The following is a 24,446-nucleotide window of genomic DNA, read 5'->3' as shown; positions in this document are numbered from 1 at the left end:
TGCAACCAGTTCAGAAACCGTAAGTTTTACGAGAGTGGCAGTTCTCCCCTTATTAGACATTCTCTGCTACTATATAATTCGCTACCGGGCTGTCTGTAGTAAAGCCAAAGCGAGAGGGAGTTAAGTCATTTAGAGACGAGTGAAGGTCGCAGGAAGTGCATCATAACAAAGGGACGCCAGACCCTCTTGTAACAGCTGTTTTACTCGGTGATACCAAAGATAATTAATGCGTAGCAAGATGGGTCGTCCTAGTTCATGTCTATGAGGGCAAAGTAGAGTTCAGTCAGAGACGGGCTCTGGTTCAGTCCCCGCCTGCACAGGGGCGTGTCACTGACGTATGACTGATGTTTGAACGCCTCAGTTCCACGTGGTTGATGCATGAGGAGGGTTGCCGGAGTACAAAACAAACTTGGTGTACACCTTCATTAATGTTGATGGAGGGTCATACTGTCACGATATTGTCCTGAAATGGGGAGGAGGGTTTGGAGATCATGATACCGTGTCCGAATTGTGCATCCATTGCTCAGGAAAATAAGGCTTTGACAAATTCTGGGAAATTCTTGGATTCTGCCATAGACCTCGATGTTAAAAAGGGAGCCCGATCACTGCATACATGGGGGGTAGTGGCCCCCCCTCGTGCAGGGCGTGTCCTACTGCTACCCTATTTGCATCCATTTCCGAGGACAGGAAATGGCCTCTCAGGAAGTATCTTCGTAATCAACCATCTTTGGTGATACTGCAGACTCGTGAAATTAGTTAGATAGATAGATAGATAGATAGATAGATAGATACTTTATTGATCCCCAAGGGGAAATTCAAGGTCTCAGTAGCATACAGACATCACACACAACATGCACTTACAGCAGAAATGGTAAATATAAGTATAAACATAACCAAACTCCACTGTACAATAGAGACAGTAGAAGATAAGAAAAACTAACAAAACTAAATACTAAATATACTATATAAATTAAATAAAAAAAATACACAGTGTGCTTGAGGGTGATCAAGCATGAGACGCTTGCAGTGACAGGGCCGGGACTGGCCTGTAGTTATGTGTGCATGGTGAGGTGCTCAAGAGAGTGAGTGTCATGGTGAAGGTGCAAAAAGAAGTCCAACAGTAGTCCTGTAGTTCTGTGTGCATAAGGTGCTCAAGAGAGTGAGTGTCATGGTGAAGGTGCAAAGAGCAGTCCAACAGTCCTGTAGTTCTGTGTGCATGGTAAGGTGCTCAAGAGAGTGAGTGTCATGGTAAAGGTGCAAAAAGTACAGTAGTCCAACAGTGCAACAGTGTAAGAATTAGGTCTAGAGACCAGCATAAATAATATTGACAAATAAGAGAGTAAAGTATAATGTAGACATGGTAATATAAAAAACTATGTCAGTGCAAAAATAGGTTGAGGTAATAGGGTTACAGCCATTCAATATTGTAGCAGAAGCCATTGGTCATGTGTGCTAATATAGCATGAAAAACAGTGTAGTAGTAAAGCAGTAGTGGGCAGTCAGTACTCAATATGGAGAGGGTGGAGAGGCTGACAGACTATGCAGAGAACAGTTCAACGGCCCTGGGGACAAATTACTTCCTCAGCCTTTCAGTTGTGCATGGCAGTGAGCAAAGTCTCCAGCTGATCAAGCTCTTTTGCTTTTTAATAGTGCTGTAGAGTGGATAACATTCATTGTCCAAGATGTTGATCAGTTTGTTCAGGGTCCTTTTGTCAGATATTGAAGTGATGCACTCCAGTTCAGCTCCCACTACAGAGCCAGCTTTCCTTACCAGCCAGTCAAGTCGCCCAGCATCCTTCTTCTTTGTGCTTCTTCCCCAGCATACCACGTATAGAAGAGGATGCTGGCAACAACAGACTGGTAGAACATCCTGAGGAGCTTGCTGCACACATTGAAGGACCACAGCCTCCTCAGGAAGTACAGCCTGCTCTGCCCTTTCTTGTAGAGTGCGTCAGTGTTGGCTGACCAGTCCAGTTTATTGTCCAGGTGGAGACCCAGATATTTGTAGGTGCTTACCACCTCCACATTGACCCCATAAATGGAGACTGGTAGCAGAGCGGGCTTAGACCTGCGGAAATCCACGACCATCTTCTTGGTCTTTGAAATGTCGAGTTGAAGGTGATTGAGTTTGCACCAATACACAAGGTCATCCACCAGGCTCCTGTACTCCTCCTCTTGCTCGTCCCTGATACACTCCACAATTGCAGTATTGTCAGAAAACTTCTGCATGTGGCATGACTCGGTGTTGTAGCAGAAGTTAGATGTGTACAGGGTGAACAGGACTGGAGAGAGCACAGTTCCCTGTGGCACTCCAGTGCTGCTGATCACAGTGTCAAAGAGACAGTTCTTCAGTCTGACGAACTGTGGTCGCTCGGTCAGGTAATCTGTAATCCAGGTTACCAGGTGAGCGTCCACACCCATCTGCAAGAGCTTGTCTCCCAGTCTGAGGGGTTGGATGGTGTTATCAAAGAACATTATTCTCACAGCACGTTTCCCCTTGTCTAGGTGAGAATGTGTCCTGTATAGAAGATAAGTGATGGCATCATCCACGCTCACTTTCTCATGGCGTACCTGGGGACTCACGGCAGATATTGCGCGGAATTTTGGTTTATGGCTATGGTTTAAATGTCCTTCCTATTCATTAACATGAACATGAACATGATAACTGACGAAATAAATTACTATGATGTTTAATAAACCATTATATGCATGCATTTCACAAGTCATCATTATATCACATCAACTAAGTGTTTTCTGTAGGCTAGGCTACGTTACATGCTTTACACTACAGCAAACAAATCAACAACTATAGGCTATCAACACATTTTCAGTATCACTGTTGCAGAAATCACATACAAGAAGGCATCCTTTTGACTGTTTTGCACATTCCAACATAAGGAAGCAGCATGAGGAAACCTGTCGTTTTTCTGCCTTATTTTCTAACTAATTTCACGAGTCTGCAGTATCACCGAGTACAGCTGTAACAAGATACCCTGGAAATCCAGAGTTCTCGAGAGAGCACAATGGAATTGTCTCTGCGAGACACTCTGGCAATGAGCAATGATGCACGTTACTTTTACCCCAACATTTCAGGGAACCAGCTAAACTGATGAAGACAGTGCTGCAACGTTGGAGGACAGTACACATTGGTCGTAGTGTTATCCCATTGCGTCGAAGTCCGAAATCATTCAGAGTAATCATGGTCTAGTGTTATCTAGATAGATAGATAGATAGATAGATAGATACTTTATTGATCCCCAGGGGAAATTCAAGGAAAATCTACGGAGCCCCTAAGGGGACATGAGCAAAAAAAAATCTAAAGTTTAGTGTCATGTGCTCACGCTTTCATGTGCGCACATGAAAGTTTCACGTGAGCACATGAAAGCGTGAGCACATGACACTAAACTTTAGATTTTTTTTTGCTCATGTCCCCTTAGGGGCTCCGTAGATTTTCCTTGAATTTCCTTGAATTTCCCCTGCACGCAATTGGATAACTACGGAGCCCCTAAGGGGACATGAGCAAAATAAAATGTAAAGTTTAGTTTCATGTGCTCACGTGAAACTTTCATGTGCGCACGCTAAAGTTTCATGTGAGCACATGAAAGTTTTGTGTGCGCACGCAAAACCTTTTCACATGAAACTTTCGTGTGTGCACATGAAACTTTTGCGTGTGCACATGAAACTTTAGCGTGTGCACATGAAAGTTTCACGTGAGCACATGAAACTAAACTTTACATTTTATTTTGCTCATGTCCCCTTAGGGGCTCCGTAGTTATCCAATTGCGTGCAGTGAGATTTTTAAAGGCACACTATGCAGGTTTTTTAGCTTAATATGCAAGTTTTTTAGCTTAATTTACCTTCATTTACCAGTTTCAGAGTCATTGGAATGGTTATATGACTTTTTTCGGGTTGAATGGTGGCCGTCTCGCTTCCCCCTAGCACCTGTGAGCGGAAAAAACACCCTTGCAACTGTGGGCCGGTGGGTCGACGGCCTCAGTGTCAGGAAGTATAACGAGTGTAACAAATTGCTTTACTGCATTCAAATACACATACACGCACCGGCTAGAAAAAGGTAGCGATGGAGTTTCTCAGACATTCGTCATGACAGAGCAAGCGAAAAATAAGCAAAAACCGGAAAAAAAAACAGTAAGGAAATTGCCAATACTGCATAGTTTATCTTTAAATGCATGCTTGTTGCCGCCCCTCAAGTTGGGCCATTACATTAGGCGTGTTCGACTTGAGGCAGATCTGTGCAGATCTGACTTGATGTGATGCATGCTGGGTTGAACACAATGCATACTGGTTAGAAATTCTGTCCGACTTCTGTCAGCCGGGGAGGGACTTACCACCGTGACACCATGTCACATGACCTTAAAATATCGCGGGAGTCTTAGCCTGCAGACAGATCTTGCAGTTGCCTTCCACGAGCTGAAACACGCCCTCATGACGTCAGTTCAAAGACGTGATAGGGCCATTTGGGAGGAATGTCCGCGTGATGATTTTGACGGGAGTCTCATGCTGCTTCCTTATGTTGGAATATGCGAAAATAAACAGAAATCAAAGGGATACCTTCTTATACGTGATTTCTTCAACAATGGTAGGCTAGCCTACTGAAAACGTTTGGATATTCTGTTATTTTCTGCTGTTGGCCAAATAGATAGACACACATATAGGGGAAAGACTTGATATTGAATTTATTTGCTACAATGCAGGCCTGTTAACTGTATGACAACAGTGGTTTATTTAAACTACATCATAAGAATTTATTTCGTCAGTCATCATGCTCATTTTAATGAGTAAGAATGAAAGTTCTGCTGTATTTATTGCAAACAAAATTCCGCGATATCTCCCGCGAGTCACGTCAGGCAGACTGTAGCCTGTCTGTCCGGGATGAGCTGCCCTCTGTTGTAGCTCATCCCGGCTAGCCTCTGAAGATCACGTTTACGTAGAAAGCCAGACCAAGTCAGACTCAGTCCAAGTCGAACACGCCTATCGTTCTTGGCCAGACCCTTAATCTTTCTAGATTGTCAGGGTCTGGATTTTCCAGGCTAGTTACAAGAGGGTCTGACGTCCCTTTGTTATGATGCACTTCCTGCAACGGTCACTCGTCTTTAAATGATTTAACTTCCTCTCCACAACACACTAGGCTTGTTCGTCTTTATGCAGATCTGTGCAGATCTGACTTGATGTGATGCATGCTGGGTTGAACACAATGCATACTGGGATGGACGCAATGCTTACTGGTTAGAAATCCTGTCCGACTTCTGTCAGCCGGGGAGGGACTTACCACCATGACACCATGTCACATAACCTTAAAATATCGCGGGAGTCTTAGCTTGCAGACAGATCTTGCTAGCCTGGCGAGCCAGACCCACATTAAAATGTAGGGTCTGGGCACTCACCGTTCGCAGTGCTCAGTCCGAGGGGCGGGATAATCAGTTGTCTTTCAAATTCCCTCTGCACGCAATAGGACAGCGGCAGCGCTATGAGTCCCATGCGTTTCCCACCAACAGAGCTAGTTGGCTAGTTCAAACGTTTGCCAACATAATAAAAGCTTAACTCGTGTCACACTGTTCGCCAGCAGCATCTAAATTTCTAGGCTAAGATCTTGCAGTTGCCTTCCACGATCTGCACAAGCTGAAACACGCCCTCATGACGTCAGTTCAAAGACGTGATAGGGCCATTTGGGAGGAATCTCCTCATGACGATTTTGACGGCAGTCTCATGCTGCTTCCTTATGTTGGAATATGCGAAAATGAACAGAAATCGAAGGGATACCTTCTTATATGTGATTTCTGCAACAATGGTAGGCTAGCCTACTGAAAACGTTTGGATATTCTGTTATTTTCTGCTGTTTGCCAAATAGATAGACACACATATAGGGGAAACACTTGATATTGAATAGATGTGCTACAATGCAGGCCTGTTAACTGTATGACAACAGTGGTTTATTTAAACTACATCATAAGAATTTATTTTGTCAGTCATCATCCTCATTTTAATGAGTAAGAATGAAAGTTCTGCTGTGTTTATTGCAAACAAAATTCCGCGGTATCTCCCGCGAGTCACGTCAGGCAGACTGTAGCCTGTCTGTCCGGGATGAGCTGCCCTCTGTTGTAGCTCCTACATCACTTGATGTGATGCATGCTGTGTTCAAACCAGCATGCATCACATCAAGTCAGATCTGCACAGATCTGCCTCAAGTCGAACAAGCCTACTGAGAGACCTCAGACCCAGACCAGCCTCAGACGAGTCCAGGAAGTGACGTCAATTCCGGAAATAAGTACATAATTTACTTTACTCTTTATGGAGAATACAGCTGGAAAAAACGTGTTTTCTTTTACAGTTCATGGAAAAAATAGTCACATTAGGTAGAAGCTTTTTATTATTATTCGTAATTCACATTTATTTATTAAATAATCGATTGCGATTGACTGTCCACGTGATCTGCCAGAGTCAGCTGGGAGGAGCTTGTGACTCACGCATAAGGACTCACGGCAGATATTGCGCGAAATTTTGGTTTATGGCTATCGTTTAGGTCAGTGTTTTTCAACCTTTTTTGTGCCACGGCACACTTTTGACACTTAAAATGTCCCACGGCACAATAACATCCTGTGTAAAGAAAAAATTAACATACCATAGCCTAAAACTTCAAATAATACACAGATATGGCCTTATTATGGCTTCTATGCAAGACCTGCTCAATAAAACAAGCGCCCTCTGTTTCATTTGTAGGTGACTATATCTAATTTAATTGTTATGAACTGGATATGTGATGATTCTGTTAATATACAATCATACAATCAATGAGAGCATGTGGTTATAAATTCTTTGATGCAACAGTTGCTTTTTTGGACCAGTGAGTGACATTTGGGTAATTTTCTGCGGCACACCTGATGATCTCTCACGGCACACTAGTGTGCCCCGGCACAGTGGTTGAAAAACACTGGTTTAGGTGTCCTTCCTATTCATTAACATGAACATGATGACTGACTAAATAAATGACTCTGATGTTTAATAAACCATTGTAGGCATACAAGTTATCATTATATCACATAAAGTAAGTGTTTTCTGTAGGCTAGGCTACTGTGTGACATGCTTTACATAGGCTACAGCATAAAAATCAACAATAGGCTATCAACACGTTTACAGTATCTCTGTTGCAGAAATCACATACAAGAAGGCATCCTCTTGATTGTTTGTACATTTTTGCACATTCCAACATAAGTAAGCAGCATGAGGAAACTTGTTGTTTTTCTGCCTTATTTTCTAACTACTTTTACTAGTCTGCAGTATCACTGAGTACAGCTGTTACAAGAGGGTCTGGCCAGAGACTGTCTAATAAGGAGAGAACTGCCACTCTCGGAAAACCTCCGGTTTCTGAACTGGTTGCAGTTCCTGCTGTGGTTCCACATGAGGGCGCTCGTCCACGAGTGCAGAATGCATGGAGGTCTATGGAGCTGTACCCCTCAAAATCCACTTTTCTCAGGTAATACATTTTTTTCAAGTAATTTGAATATTGTATTCGAGGGGAGGCAAAGAAAATACACTCGGTTTATTATATTTTTTAAAGTCACTTAATTGTTCTAAAACGTATCAATGACGTCGACAAAAGTGATGACGAGCCCCTAACTGGGCAACTCTAGCCCCAAAATCTTAGCAAAATCTAGCCCCAGTTTCCGACCTCTGACTCACACATTAAAGCGATGGTTCGGAGTAATTTCACCCTAGGGTCCTTTGCACCATGACCCCGAGCCAAACACCCTCCCAGAACCTTTTTTCCCTTGGTCGAACCCTGGTCGAGTAGCGCTGTCAGAAACTAATGACGTTCTGAAGTCGTGATGGAACCAACTTTTATCTCGTAAATTAACCCACTAATAATTCCCTGAATGGTACGAAACTTCTGCAGTAGTACAACTATGACCTTTAGTCCAATAATGAGGCATTAGAAAGTTTGTAAGTGCAACAGGAGTTTATTTAAATAAGACTTGCCTGATTATCTGCTACTATACCGCTGCGTCAACATTTCTTCCGTGATTTGGGAAAAGCCCGTAAAAGTCCTTGCAGGAAGCGATTACATCAACGTTTTTTGGTATATCCAGTTTTTAATATTTTTTTCCCGAAGTGTTTACAAATTAGTGTTAACTACATCCTACATCCGTGTTAACTACATCTACATCCATATACATGCTTCCTGCCAGGGCTTTTACGGGCTTTTCCCCAAATCACGGAAGAAACGTCGACGCAGCGGTATAGTAGCAGATACTCAAAAACATAATAATAAGCACTATGTATTTTATTTGCCCCCTCTTTCGAAAGCAACAATCACATTTCTAGACAGAAAATTATATACCGAGAAAAGTGGATTTTGAGGGGTACAGCCATGGGTACAACTCCATAGACCTCCATTCATTCTGCATATTCGTGAGCGCTGTCACTCCCCGATGTGAGTCGCGCATGCGTCACTTTACTACTTCCAGTCAAGGGGGCAGGCGAATTCCCGGAAGTAGAAGCATCGATGTAGCGGTGGTTATCAACTCTCTGCTAACCCCATAGAACGCCCATCCATTAAGGATTTTTTTGAACTCCCATAACTTCATATAACATATATCATGTGCCGATATTTTAGCTTCTGTGTTATCTACATAAACAATAAAAGGCAAAACAAGACTCGACTACCTCGTACGTAACGTTAGGTTCCCGTAAGAAGAATGTTTAGCATGTCCGGTTGAAGGGAAGCTAACGCACTGAAGGGAGATAACCGTATTGTTTGGATAAGAAGCGTAGTCCAGCCAGCACGGAAACTCGTGAACAAAGCTATGTAGCCTACAATAGCATTGTAGCCTATGTTAAGGTAAAGCATAGAGGCAAGTAAACCTAATGGAAAAACAGTAGTTTTACCGTTAGGTAGTCTAACGTTAATCATTTCAGAGGTTTTCGATGGATTGACGTAGGTCAGAAAAGTGGAAAGAAGATTAGCCTCAAGGCTATAACTTTTTTGTTTTGTTTTACCATGACTGTTTTCGAAGATGATCATGTGTGGTAGTTTCAACATTAACATGACTTGATATCACTTGTGAGGATGATATTAATAATAATACATAAATACATTTTTAACTTTGATGACTTTGAAGGCGAAGGAAGTGTGAGAAGAATTTCTGTGTAGCCTATCTATCATAGGAGTTACAAGATTCAGTTCGATGGCTAACGTTACGAAGTTAGGTGCGAGTCTGCGCAGTACTGGGGGGACCAACTGAAAAATGACTCAGTACCCTCCCATTGAGAACGACGGAGTCTGTTCGTCCATTTCTTTTACTGTCTATGCTTCCAGTGCTGTTAGCCACAGAATAATGACATTAGCCTACACACAGTAATATTTAGCGTAAGGCATCACTTTTTCACGGCATGATCTCTAATGTCAGTTCTAGATTAGAGGCTGAAGTAGCCTGCTAGCGGGAGACTTCTGTAATATCAATAAAAATTGACCTACATAACGAAGTTTGTTCACTGCTGGCAAGTAAGTAAGCAATCAAGCACAACAAAGGCTGTCACTTGAATGGCGTTTGCTAACGTTAGCAATCAAACAATCTTAGATAGCTAAAACGTTTTTGAAACAGAAAAGTTAATTATTTTATGGATTTCAGTCGGATCCCTTGGCGTTATGCCGTAAAACCCATATGTCTATGGTAAAACCTAGCAATCTGAGCACGCGTGACTCACATCGGGTAGCGACCGACTCACATCGGGGAGTGACAGCGCCCTCACGTGGAACCAGAACGGGAACTGCAACCAGTTCAGAAACCGGAAGTTTCCCGAGGGTTCTGGGTGTGCTTACAGTTGACGCCCTGCGCGAACGGAGGTCAGGTTAGCAAGTGTTCCAATGTTTGTAATAGGATATCGGCAGAAGCCCGTTTTGAAAGATTTCACATGAAAACATTTCAAAATATATTTTTTAAAGATAGAAAGCCACCTTGTATCACAAGGTAACCGGTTAATTAATCTACCAGCTAGCTTCTAGCCAAATAAGCCAGCTATTAGGCTAGCAGCTAATGTTACAGCTGTTTTTAGCCAGCTAATGTTAAACTTAGTTTTTACGTTACGTTTAACATCATCAGATAAACACTGCAAAGTTGATCAGCCATACTTTAACATTCATCAACTATTATAGCTTTTGGTATTGATAGTTATCACTTTAAAGTCTCTTAAAGCAGTTAGCTCTCAGTAGGCGTTGGTTATAAAGTCAATCAGCCGTGGACTGTAACTTGTTAGCAGCTAGCTAGCTAGTTGCGATATCGGCAACTAACATCATGAAGGTAGTAATGTTCGCTGCATAGGTTAGAAAAGCGAAGAACGCAATGCAGTTTTTCAAGAATATCCTGGGAAGTTTGTGGATTTTCTTACTTCTTCCCTCTGAAATCAAAGGTGAGGATGTTTCCTGCTCTGTAGTATGTTGTCTTTGTGCATTCTTTCGTGTGATGTGCGTCTTCTTTCTCTTCAGATTAGTTCTGAAAAATTGCGCGTTGTCTTTGTAATGTTGTTGCTATGCATTTTGTTTATATTGATATGATATATGTTATGTTAGCATGATTATGCATTATTTGTACTTTTAGGCTGTCATGGTTTATACTTGAAATTTCTTCCAGGCCCAAAGCTGTGAACCCATGGCATAGACTGTAATTTATAAGGCATTCATGTATACCTGTGTCAACCTAGTGAGTTGACTCAATCGGTCTAGGTTTCTGGACATAGTCAGAATCAATTCATCAGTCTATTTTTTAATGTCTGCTTTAATGGCTTTTTTTTTTAACCTTCTGTTCAAGTATGCACATATTTTTAACGGTAACGTTAGTGACAAAAAAACATCTGATATGCTTAGGCTACTGGGGTGTGATGACACTTGAAACAAGCTGCAGTATTTCACATAGAAACATGGGTGGGAAGTGTGCCCATTGATGGTTTCTGTGTGGGTGGCCCTGCAGAATTTCCTCGTATATTAAAACAAAAAGTGATGTCATTGTGATTGGGAGTGGTTCTATTTCCTGTTCTAGTTTCCTGTTTGAGGTCTCTGACAGATATTTGAGATTATTATGACCTCTGCTAGCATAGCCGTCATATAGAGATTGTCAACGTTCTTTTTTGGGGGCCAAGCAGGAAGCACCCATTGTGTTTGTACCTTTTCCTATTATTGGGGGCCAATCAGCGAATCTGCGAGGCACCATTAGTGTTGGGTCATTCCACGTCAATTCAACCAGGGCCCACGCACTTAGGTCTCAAAAAATTCTGAAAAAATTACCAGGTACCTATGTTACCCAGGAGACACACTGTAAAATTACTCTTATGTAAGATCAATACTTTCCAAGATACAGCCAGTTTTACAGGGGGAGGGGGGTGTCGATTTTGTTCGGCCTCTTTTTTTTGTCAAAGTTCACAAGCCCACAGCGCAAGAACTAAACCATGTAGGAGGCTCAAATTTTGCATGCTGGTACATAAATAGGAATAGTATGTAGCAAAATCGTCACGTTTGGTCCGGATAATCCTGCATGGTCATAGCTGTCCCTCAAAGTTGATACACATTTTTGGCTGGGCTCTGTTTAAGCCTTCAGAAGACATATTTGTACTCAACATAGGCTCTTGATTTATTTTCCTTACTGAGTTAAGTAGAAACACTCTCACAAAAAGCAATAAACAGAAAATAAATCCCTTCAGGGTCTGAACAGCAGACCTCACAAGTCTGAAAAATCATTTTGGTTCTCATTTTCAGAGCACCCAAACACCTTGTGGGAATATACAAAGATTTTTTAAATATTTTTTTCTTTATTCTCCATGATCTTTTCTTTTCAAAAACACCAATTTGACTTGTCTTATGCAAATCTTTCTTTTTCACTTTCCACCCTGAACATGGGCAAAATGCACCATTGACATCAATATGTTTTGTATAGAGCTACCACAGGTAGGGATGTAACGATTACGGTATAATGATAAACCGTGATAAAAATGTTGACGATAACAATTACCGTTTTCTTTTGAAATATCATAATTATCACGGTTGATTACCACGGTGTTGAAACCGTGTGTTTAATCCTTCCCAGCTTCATCCGAGCCTGCTTTTGACATACAGTAGGCCTGGTACAATGAAGCAAAATTGGTACCCTACTGATTCTGTTGTCCAATTGATGGTTTTAACTGCTATTTGGATTAGGCTACAACTGATTTTAAAAGGCGGAACATTTTCACCGCAAAACTTGCACTGTATCATTTAGCCGCTCTGCGTTTTTCTTTTTTATCTTTCGCGTCCACATTAAATCCATTCCACTCATGTTATCAGAAGAGCACAGTAGCCTAAAGTTTTATTTCTCAGGGTAGGAATTTCACGGCGGCCACGTCGTTGCCCCTTGCGTTGGCTGTGATGTCCCTTTGAAAATCAGAGGTTTACAGGCCACGGTGGCCTTGGTGCCCTTCTTTCAATATCCTGCTTTGCGTCCTACCAAGGGCGCAGGAGGCACGGGGGACGTGGGGGATGTGTCCCACGCAGTTCTGAAGAGACGGACGTCCCCCCCCCCAAAAAAGCCTTATAGGTACGCTAAATAAATAATAACCTATAGGGTTTGCGCTAACTAAGTAAAACTCCCCATTAACAGCATCACATCACTAACCACAGCCATCTACAGTTTAAGACTGCACAATCTCATATTCACTCTGTTCGATATCTGAAGCCAATTTGTCTACTAACAACCACCATAAAATAATCCAGGCTACTTGCTTAGTATATAAGCACAGCATCTTTATTTAAGGCAAGCTGGTAGGCTATTAGAGGCAGGCTTTTTTAATTTCTAACCTGCATTTAGACATGCGTTTCGTTTGGAGCAGCATACGGTAGGCTATCAAAAGCATAACATTTTCGGTTTGGTTTGGGATTTAATTTACTTCTGGACTGTTTGATTATATTGCTAAATGTTTAGACTGATGGGCACTGAAATCTGGGAGATATTTGATGGTTCACGGTTATGTTTCATGCAGTTGAAAAAATGTCGGGATTGTGACATTGAAGTGAAAAAAGCGCTGCTGTTTATTGCGAGACAAGGCAGCCATTCATTGTATAGGGTTGTGCTGTAGCCTAATAGGAAAATATCTGCGTAGCCAAGTAGCCTAAATTGAGTTATTGTTTAATTATGCATGATTTAGTACTTTTTATTATATTCGTAGGCTGGAATGCCTTGAGTCGCGAAACAATTGTGTAATGTAGTAGGCTACCCTAGGCTTCAGCCGGCAATTAGCCTACCTCGAAAGGAGCGGCAAGAGAGTGAGCTTGAGACTGTGTGTTGGATACCCATGGTAGGAGAACGATTTTTCTTTGCCAGCTGTAGGCTATTAATCCAACCAACAATATAATAAAATATTTAGAAGAGGTGTTATTTCATTGACTTAAATCGAAACAATGTCTTCTAGTGCTGGTGGACTGATGGCAATTGTTGGTATATAGGCAATTGTTATCCCGTCTTGTAGGCCTATATGGGAACCTGCCATTATTTGTCCGACTATAAATAGAATCAATCCCGGGCATAATTTGAGGATTTATGGTAGCCTAGTCTCCTGCTCAACATGACATTAGCTGTTATGTTTATTGATAACAAACTCAAAGCCTACTGATCAACTCGTTTTACTCCCCTAACTAGCCTATAAATACAAGTCTATACCCAACGTTTTTGTTCTAAGACATTTATTTCAAACATAATTTCAAGACACAAATTGGATATGTCAGTTACCTTGGTGCATACATCCAGAGCAGGCTACACCCCAGAGTGATGGACCTAGCGTTCTTACGCGTTCAGTGTGTATAAAGGTGAGAATTTAGTGGCATCACGTCTGCCTGTCACAGACGTGGGGAGCTCTTTGAAGCTTGGGATAATGTGGTACAGTTACTACAGTAACAGTATTTATTTTTTAATTTTATAAATGCTTTGTTTAAATGCTGTTGGAACAAATAGTAGTTGATTATAAAGTCAACTTTCTGTTGCAATTTTGCAATTCTGTGTGTTCTGGACTGGTAACTTGTTAAGCCAACATGTTCTAACGTTGCATAAATATGAACTGCAAACACATAGTGGAGAGTTGATTTGGTTTATACCAGACAATTTAAGTATAGGCTATTTGATCATGTAGTAGTCTATGTTTGGATAGGCATGATGATTCATTCATGGCTTAATAAAATATCAACATCCCATGTTGCTTTTAGAGTTTTCTACCATTGGCCCAAATAGTGTGAAATAAATCTAAAATAAATAAAAGTAGAATTGCACATAGCAAGAAGCTGGTCTGAGGGCAGATCTGGCGTTGTGCTCATCTCACAGTTTTGACCATGTTTTCAAAAAATATTTAGAAAACAATCAATGGTATTATCTTAATATTCTGGCAAGTTTATGGTCGAAAGTGGACCAGAGTTAGCGATCCGATATCTGGAAATCTGATCTCACTATGGGTTTGTGTTCACAATTTGGTCCCCCTCACTTTCAAAATATCTCCTGCGCCCCTGCGTCCTACTAATAGCGATTTTTATTTAGCCTATATGGCCTGTCAAAATATTCACAGCGTAAATTCATTTAGTATTTTATGCAGTGGAGAAAGTGACAGCGCAAGAAAGAAAGTGCGTCTAAATTCACCCATTCTTCTCAGTTGAACTACTCGCGAACGAGCCTACTTATCACGCAGACATCAGTATCACATGAAATAGCTTTTTCTCAGCTTTTAAACGATGTTAGCCGCGAATTGCTATGGTGAACGGTTCGCGAGAAAAGTAAATAATATAATTCAATTTAATCATAAATTCTACTGAAGGTTTTGCGTCCATCACCCTACCCATTCCTCTCGGTGAAATACTTCACAAACCTTTCGTTTAACACATAACAAACCATATATCAGAATAAACAGCAGACCTTACCGAACACAAAGATGTAAAGCAGTCACCTGTACAGTTAGCCGTTCCAGAGTAATCCAGTTTTGAATTTGCAGTAAATTTCGACATGCATGGATGTCTCCAAATTTGGGCTTTAAGTTTTACAATGTGTTTAAATTGTTCCACATGATTTCATAACGGGCCAAATAAATGTTACAAATATCACCTAGATATCGGTAAATCAGAGGACAGCTGACTAAGAGTTTGTGAAAGTAGATCACAAAATGCTAAGCATGCATCTAGGCTATTTGAGTTTCTTAAAGCTGAACTGTGCTTAAATTGTTCAATACATGATTTCATAACAGGCCAAATATAAAATAAATGTTAAATATAGCCTAGATATCTGTAAATATTAGATGATCAGATCATTTGCAGTTCTATGTAATATGTCATGTTTCATGTTTTTGTAATGTTTCATACAGTGATGCAGGTCTACTGCAGTGAATAGGCTATACAACTTTGATCATTTTTATAGCCTACTACTGTATAGTTAACTTTGGCCTTGGTGCCCTAACATGTGGACTTTGTGCCCTCCACCAAATATGCTCAACTGAAGGCCAAGTGGCCTTGCCCCCAGAATGGTGAAATTCCAAGCCTGGTCTCACTCATTGGATCCAGATAACAGTAATAGCAACCTCCAAATAATGTTAGGGTAAGTTAAGCTATAAGCACATACCCAATTAAACATGAACGGGACACTTTTTGAAACTATTTCAGCTTGTGTAGGCCTATCAGTGCTTTCTGAACATATTGAACACACTTTTAAAAATACCGTGATAATACCGAAAACCGTGATAATTTTGGTCACTATAACCGTGAGGTTAAATTTTCATACCGTTACATCCCTAACCACAGGTTACTCTATACAACCACAGGTGGCAGTGTGGTGACTCTATATAAAACATATTGATGTCAATGGGGCATTTTGCCCATGTTCAGGGTGGAAAATAAAAAATAAAGATTTGCATAAGACAATGGGTTTAAACTAACCTATACAGTGGTCTATTTAGTGGTGTATGTGCCTCGACTAAGTTTGTGTGGCATATAAACCACAATTCATGTTGATACAAGTCTTTTGACTGTCATCCCATTCTTTTCTGACATACTGACAGGAGCTAATTAGTTAGCCACAACACTAATGCGATGGTTTGCCAATGGAAGATATACAGCAGGGCATATCTGTCTATAATGCATCCTAAACAACGGGCTAGGACATTTCTGCTTGCTAGGTTTTAATGCTGTTGACTTGCTCACAGTCCTTGGTGGCCCTAAATCTACACGAAATAAATTTGAGCATCTGAGCTAACGTTCATTCCCAAACACCCATAGCCTGGGAAAAACCCAGACGTACTTCCGGCAAATTACGACTGAGAAGGGTCTGGTTTCAACCGGGCTAAAACACCCACGTAAGTAAGGAAGAGTGTGGTTTAGGCTACAAAGGCTAAAAGTAAAATAAACTAACTGATCATACTTGTAAAATGTTTTGCTTGCATTAAGAGAGAGTCATTAAGTATAAACTGTTCACAACGTAGTTTGTGGCAATGTGGTTATCACAGAACAAAGGCCTCTTATATTCTTACTATTCTTTCTATTTTATACACTCTTATTTCTTAAATTAAAAAAATTTGCCTTTCATTAGGAAACTACATAATTAGCCCTATTCAAATACATAATGCGAGATGCGAGATAATGCTTAATGGGAGACATTTTTACATTGTGTTTGTTAGAAATGACTATCGACCGATATATCAGTTTTTGAAAACCTCAAATATCGTACTCGTTTTAAGCCTTCAAAATCCCATATCGGTGAGGCTCTATAGGAGATGGAGAAGAATTGACATACACACACACAGACAGACACACACACATCCACACAACCAGACACACACACACACACACACACATGCATGCATGCATGCATGCACACACATACACACACATGGAGAGGAGAGGATGTACAGTACTGAGTGCGGAGAGGATGTACAGGACAGAGCGGCGGTCATATTTTGTACCGCTATGCCGTACATCTAGTTTCTATTTCTGATGCAATTGAAGTCGCCAAGCATGTGCAACCAGGATAAATATGTTTATGAAATATGAATTCTGTCTCTTCTCTTCATATGTTTTAGGACAATGCACCAAGCCCCGTGCCAGTGACAATGCTGTTGTACATGCAGATGATATATTAAAGGACACTTTTGAAGAGCAGTCTACTATTCGACTTCGGTGCCACCCCGGCTATCAGCCTAGTTCTGGATCATCGAGGATCACCTGTTCCAGTGGACAGTGGACCCCAAGCCCAGAGAGTTTCATCTGCCGAAGTAACCTCATATTACAGAAAATGTTTACACTGAACATACAATATAACACTTGAATGTGTGTAATCACTGACAAGTCCATGATTCTTGGAGTACAGTTAAAAAAAATAAGATTAAAGAAAACGTGGTCATCATAAACAGCCCTGGCTCCATAAAGTGGAATTAAACAAAGTGGTGTAAGCCGGTCCCTTAAACTATAACAAAACACTGTGCCAGCCTGAAGGGCGGAGTTTCTTGGGGAGCACTGAAGGGATGTGGGAGCTCACTCTCCGTGGTTTCATCCAGCATCACCTACAGCACCTTTAAATGTCATTAAGTATGAACTAAGAGTGTTTATCCTAGGATACTAAAGTAATTTTGATGTGAAAACGTTAAGATTTGGGCATGAGCCTAAACACAGTACATAGTCACAAGGACATTGGTTAATGTATGTGTTGACTGTTTTGGTTTTTGTGATTGCAAATTGCTCCTGTTCATATTTTAAAACAGGAGCTATTTGCAATCACAAAAACCAAGAATTTTAGTTCAAACAAACAAACTGAGCATTTAAGAATTAAGATGTAACAATCAGCCCTTTAACATTCTTTTTAAACAGCTGTTACTATGAATGCACGATAGTCCATGAGCCACAGGCCCAATAAGGGGCGTGTCACTACCACTTGGGGGGGCAAATTCTCACTATATTTTTCTGAAAGCTACATATCTCTGGAGTATAAAATGGTATGATAGCAAGTTGGATCTTGTAGCTTTGTGGCTGTTACAGGCCATCAAAGTTGACCTCTGATTTGAAAAAAGGAAATTCCGCCTATTGGCTTTTTTTTGATAAACCACTCATAAGAGCCCAGAAAATAATCCAAACCTCATTATTACTGATGCATATGTGGTGTTTGATGTTGGCATACATATTTTGAATCATTATGTGATTTTACCCTTCATTTTGGTTGATAAAATTCAAGATTTATGTGCAAAAAAAAGCTAATTTGAGTTTTCAGAGCAACATGTTATGGCAATACCTGAATGCAGACCTTATTGATCATTACTATTCTACCTTCCTTACTTTCAATTGCGAGTTGAAATTAACGTTAAATGTTAAACGTGTTGCAGCACTAATTGAAATGCCCACTACCTCATTAATCAATGTATTTATACCCTCCTACCTCCCAGCAGAGACTTGAAATACAAATGATTACATAGGTCTGCATTGCTATGCTATTTACTATTTGTAAATGTACTATTCGGAAACACCCCAAAATTCTGTAAATTAGTATTTTATTGAAACTACCCATAAGAGATATTCCAAGAGATCAAAACATCATGATTACCAATCACATATTACCTTTACATTCAAGGAATACCATATGAAAATTGTTCACATCACCACATGTACCCAGCTTAACATAAATATTATAATTTTATAATGTCCAGGGCACATGAAATACATACAGTAATTTCCTGTGTATTAGCCGTATTGTGTATAAGCCACAGGACAGGGTTTTATGCAAGTTAAAAGAAACAAAACCATATACCATATTAACTGCCCCTGTGTATTAACCTCATAGCTGAAGACATTTTGCAAAATCAATGTAAAAGCTGCAGCTAATAGTTGGGAAATTATGGTAATTGCATCACAGGGGATAAAATGATCTACATTATACATTTCAGTTGTACTTTTGACTAGTAAGAATGTGGGAATGAGATGTAGATGAACTGGTTGGTGAAAATATTAATACTTTACACATTGTTATCATTATGTACAATTATTATTATTATTATATACTTAAAATTGCATTTCATCTGATGTTAAAAATCATTTGCATATCTACAGCAGGCAAAGCAACACAAGAGGTTAGGAATGATCTGATTCAGGCTCATACTACAGGCAAAGATCATGACATAGAGGCTGGAGTCAGATACACCTAAGCACAAATTCCATGATACATTGACAAAGCAAAAATTAAAGACATTTACGAGCATGAGTCAAAAAAGAAAATGCAGGCACATGGCAAGACCATCATGTTAAAGACTGGACATGAGATAAGTCTTTTGTCACCCTCTTGGACCTTAACCATGGTCATTGGCGACACCTGAGGGGACCCCAAGGAAAACCTCTAAAGCAGCACTTGCAAAGCATTTGCAGAAACTTGCATCACTATCAGATAATCTTCCAGATGAATATAATACAGCAACAATCATTGATGGAATGTCTCTGGTCCAGAAGGTCAATAACAATGTCTCAACTTATGCAGACATTGCTGCTGCTATTCATAGCATGATCCGTAAAGAGGCAAAGCAAAGGCAGATAATTTTTTTGATTAAATTAGATTAGATTTAACTTCATTGTCATTGTGCAGAGAACAAGTACAGAGACAACAAAATGCAGTTTGCGTCTAACCAGAAGTGCAAAAAAGCAGAAAAGTGCAATGTGATATACACAGTATAGGCAGGTGGTGCATAGACAGGACAAGAAATATAGTGCAGTGTAGACAGTAGTATACAGTTGTTTTGCAGAAGGTGATTTAGAGTAGCATAAATTAAATATAAATATGTGCAGTGTATTAGCAGTTACCTTATAAGAGCAGAATAAGTATGGCTATGTACTGTAATATGAACAATGTATGAACAACATGTACAGGTATGTGCAATGTAGTGGCGGTACCATTATAGTAGTAGTAAGAACAATATAGATATATGCAGTGTATTAACAGAATATATTACAGAAAAACAGAATAAATATGGATATTTAGTATGAACCAAATAGACAGATATGTACAGTATGTACAACTATGTGCAGTGTGGTAACAGTACCATTGTAGTGCAGAAACAGTAACATTACAATAGTATTAATAATAAGTGTATGTGCAGGATGAAAAGCAGTAGAATATGGCTATGTACAGTATAAGTGTAATTACACTATGTACATTTGTAAATAAATAGATGGATGGGATAGATGGGTGGAATAGGGTAGTGCAGTTGTGGGGGGGGGGGGGGGCTAGGGGATGTCCGCGTCCTTGTTGTCCCTGTCAAGGTTGCCATGGTCGTGGACACCTCAACAGGCACAGACAAGGAGGCATCAGGCAGGGGCGGGGCAGGGGGTGATGGGGGCTTAGTTAGTTGGATGTCACCGGGATGCAGAGCTAGAGTTCAGTAGGGTGACAGCCGCTGGAAAGAAGCTTCCTCTGAACCTGCTGGTTCGGATGCGGAGAGACCTGTAACGCCTCCTGGAGGAGAGTGGGGTGAACAGTCTGTGGTTGGGGTGAGAACAGTCTTTGATGATGCGTGCCTTACGCAAGCATCGCTTGCCCTGGATGGCCTCGATGGAGGGGAGTGAGGAACTGGTGATGTGTTGGGCAGTTTTCACCACCCTCTGCAGTGCTTTCCGGTCGTGGGTAGAGCAGTTGCCATACCAAACTGTGACACAGTTGGTGAGGATGCTCTCGATGTTGCAGCGGTAGACGTTCACCAGGATCTGAGGAGACAGATGGACCTCAGAAAGAAGAGACGCTGGTGAGCCTTTTTGATCAGGGTAGAGGTGTTGAGGGTCCAAGAGAGGTCCTCAGAGATGTGGACACCCAGAAACTTGAAGCTGGTGACATGCCCCACCTCAGTCCTGTTGATGAGAATGGGTGTGTGTGTGTGCTAGCTTTAGACTTCCTGAAGTCCACAATGAGCTCGTCTTCTTGGTGTTGAGAGCCAGGTTGTGCACCACGATGTTAGGTGCTGGACCTCCTCCCTGTAGGCCGTCTCATCGTTATTGCTGATGAGCCCAATCACCGTAGTGTCATCTGCAAACTTGACAATGGTGTTAGCCATGTACAGGTGTGCAGTCGTAGGTGAAGAGGGAGTAGAGGAGAAGGCTCAGCACACATCCCTGTGGTACACTGGTGTTCGATGGTTGAGGAGGTGCGATTATCTAACCTAACAGACTGAGGTCTGTTGGTTAGGAAGTACAGAATCCATAAGTTTGGTTTTTCTTTTATCACATACACATATATTGGTAGATGTTTTTTCTTTACCTTGACATGTTTCGACGTATACTTCCGGCTTCATCAGAAGGTCACACGGTGGAGTAGTGTGACGCGTTTTTATCAGCTGATGTTGTTACGGAGGTGTGATCCACCTGTCAGTTTTTTGACAGGTGGACCACACCTCCTGCATGCCAGAGTCAAAAAACTGACAGGTGGATCACACCTCCGTAACAACATCAGATGATAAAAACGCGTCACATACTCCACCGTGTGACCTTCTGATGAAGATGGAAGTATACGTCAAAACATGTCAAGGTAAAGAAAAAACATCTACCAATATATGTGTATGTGATCAAAGAAAAAACAAACTTATTTATCTCAAGTGTAGACACAATGAATGCAATACAAGTAGTCCAGAATCCAGTTACAGAGGGAGGTATTGATGCCCAGTTCACTGAGTTTGGTGATCAGTTTGGAGGGGATGATGGTGTTGAACGCTGAGCTGAAGTCAATGAACAGCATTCTTACATAGGTGTTGCTATTGTCAAGGTGGGACAGGGCAGAGTGAAGTGCCATAGAGATGGCATCCTCTGTGCTCCTGTTCTGACGATGATGAATTCAATGAATAGATTAAAGATCCTTTGTACTCGTTTCAGCTACAATTTAAAAAACATTTGTACTGCAGACCTATGTATGTCATCATTTAACGTTAATTTCAACTCGCAATTGAAAGTAAGGAAGGTAGAATAGTAATGATCAATAAGGTCTGCATTCAGGTATTGCCATAACATGTTGCTCTGAAAACTCAAATTAGCTTTTTTTTGCACATAAATCTTGAATTTTATCAACCAAAATGAAGGGTAAAATCACATAATGATTCAAAGTATGTATGCCAACATCAAACACCACATATGCATCAGTAATAATGAGGTTTGGATTATTTTCTGGGCTCTTATGAGTGGTTTATCAAAAAAAAACCAATAGGCGGAATTTCCTTTTTTCAAATCAGAGGTCAACTTTGATGGCCTGTACAGCCACAAAGCTACAAGATCCAACTTGCTATCATACCATTTTATACTCCAGAGATATGTAGCTTTCAGAAAAATATAGTGAGAATTTGCCCCCCCAAGTGGTAGTGACACGCCCCTTATTGGGCCTGTGGCTCATGGACTATCGTGCGTTCATAGTAACAGCTGTTTAAAAAGAATGTTAAAGGGCTGATTGTTACATCTTAATTCTTAAATGCTCAGTTTGTTTGTTTGAACTAAACTTCTTGGTTTTTGTGATTGCAAATAGCTCCTGTTTTAAAATATGAACAGGAGCAATTTGCAATCACAAAAACCAAAACAGTCAACACATACATTAACCAATGTCCTTGTGACTATGTACTGTGTTTAGGCTCATGCCCAAATCTTAACGTTTTCACATCAAAATTACTTTAGTATCCTAGGATAAACACTCTTAGTTCATACTTAGTGACATTTAAAGGTGCTGTAGGTGATGCTGGATGAAACCACGGAGAGTGAGCTCCCACATAAATCTTGAATTTTATCAACCAAAATGAAGAGCAAAATCACATAATGAGTCAAAATATGTATGCCAACATCAAACACCACATATGCATCAGTAATAATAAGATTTGGATTATTTTCTGGGCTCTTATAAACAAAAAAAGCCAATAGGCGGAATTTCCTTTTTTTTTTTAAATCAGAGGTCAAATTTGAAGGCCTGTACAGCCACAAAGCTACAACTTGCTATCATACCATTTTATACTCCAGAGATATGTAGCTTTCAGAAAAATATAGTGAGAATTTGCCCCCCCAAGTGGTAGTGACGACCCCCTGTGGCTCATGGACTACGAGGGGTTCTTTGGAATGAGAGTAGTAATCGATCATAAGAAAACACTGCAATACTGTCACAAATACTTAATGCCTTATTATACAAACAAATATGCATAAGAGCAGGTTTACTGCCGTTAATAAAGCACACAGCAACCAACAAATATTCAGACGCCGCTGAACACAAACAAGAAAAGACGCACCAAACAGTTCAATTGAATGACGCGCTTAGCGCAGTATATTATTATTGCACCAATTATCCCGTGCAACCACACTTGAATACTTGAACCCCCCCCCCCCCCCCTTTGTCTCAGTCCACAAAATTAAACTAAAAGTCCAAACTAAAGAAAAACTTCAAGTCCTTCCCAGGATCGCGCTACAGTCTTTAAGTTCCAACCAGGAAACAGGTAGGCCTCGAGTATAATCCTCTGTCGGAACGCAACGGAAAAATAATCCACAACAAAAAAGGCAAAAAGTCAAGCGCTGATTCAGTGGTATACCACGCCAAAAAATACCAAAACGAGATAGATCTCACCAGATCCGTAGAACGTCGGGCAACGTTAACAAGTGAAGTTGAAGTTTGGGGTCCGGGCACGTCCTCTTGCTGGAGACGCGCGTATGAGTTACAGTCTATGCAGTTGCACAATGTTCCCTCTCCCCCATTAAAGCAGTCTCCTAAGAAGTGTTTGAAGCGCTATCAAACCAAAGGGACTAGCTTTAACTCTCTGTAGCTGCAGCAAACAATACTGGCGCCACGTATTCAAACACATCCGCACTTGGGTGCGCGGTCATAGGAATCACGGGCGGCCGAAGCCTTAAAGAGACACCCCACATTTTTACCAAAACCACAGTGGACAATAAATACATTACACAGGTATACACGTGAATATCATTCCTCATACATAAACATTATATGAAATCAAGGTAATGTTCTGTGCAATAATAAGGAACACTTAAATTAATGTGACGGTGTCACAAAGAACTTCTCAATGTTCAGGATTTGGACATCACAGGTAAGTGAAATAAAAATTTAAGATTTCACCACCACTTTTGTTCATATTTTCCAGAAAAGTCCTGTGGCAACCCTGGTGAGGTGACCAATGGGGAGTATCAGTTCCCAGACGGAATTGAATTTGGGGCCGAAATCATAGCTGTCTGCAACATTGGGTCAGTGTTCATGGGTGCCTATGCATGTCTTCAGTGCATTTGAGTCCATCAGTAGTGATTTCAGTTATTTTTCAAAATGTTTGGTTCATCAATACAGCTGCAACCAAATGCTCCTCCTTTGAAGGTCTATTGTTGCTAGGTACTAGAGGTAGGGCTGCATCTAGCAATTATTTTCATAGTTGATAAAATGTCAGAACATGTTGACAAA

At 40.8% G+C, this 24,446-nt stretch overlaps 1 protein-coding gene across 3 annotated transcripts in view; it reads left to right on the top strand.

Moving 5' to 3' along the window:
* The first annotated feature begins 9,817 nt into the window (after positions 1-9,817).
* The window catches only part of LOC143114121 (C4b-binding protein-like), a 30,207-nt gene continuing 15,578 nt past the window's right edge, over positions 9,818-24,446 (top strand). For 2 of the 3 annotated variants that reach the window (XM_076275585.1, XM_076275584.1), the window contains exons 1-3: positions 9,818-10,422; positions 17,080-17,271; positions 24,139-24,238. In XM_076275585.1, coding sequence (XP_076131700.1) covers positions 10,356-10,422; positions 17,080-17,271; positions 24,139-24,238 — 359 coding nt within the window. In that variant the 5' untranslated portion in view covers positions 9,818-10,355. The remainder of the gene's footprint in view (positions 10,423-17,079; positions 17,272-24,138; positions 24,239-24,446) is intronic. The other variant, XM_076275586.1, reaches the window with a different exon arrangement.

This window comes from Alosa pseudoharengus, unplaced genomic scaffold, assembly GCF_046254945.1.
Source record: "Alosa pseudoharengus isolate Yale_2024_CS ecotype anadromous, Long Island Sound unplaced genomic scaffold, YU_APseudo_1.1 YU_APseudo_1.1_scf_9, whole genome shotgun sequence".
NCBI lineage: Eukaryota > Metazoa > Chordata > Actinopteri > Clupeiformes > Clupeidae > Alosa > Alosa pseudoharengus.
This window is presented reverse-complemented; position numbering and strand designations above follow the sequence as displayed.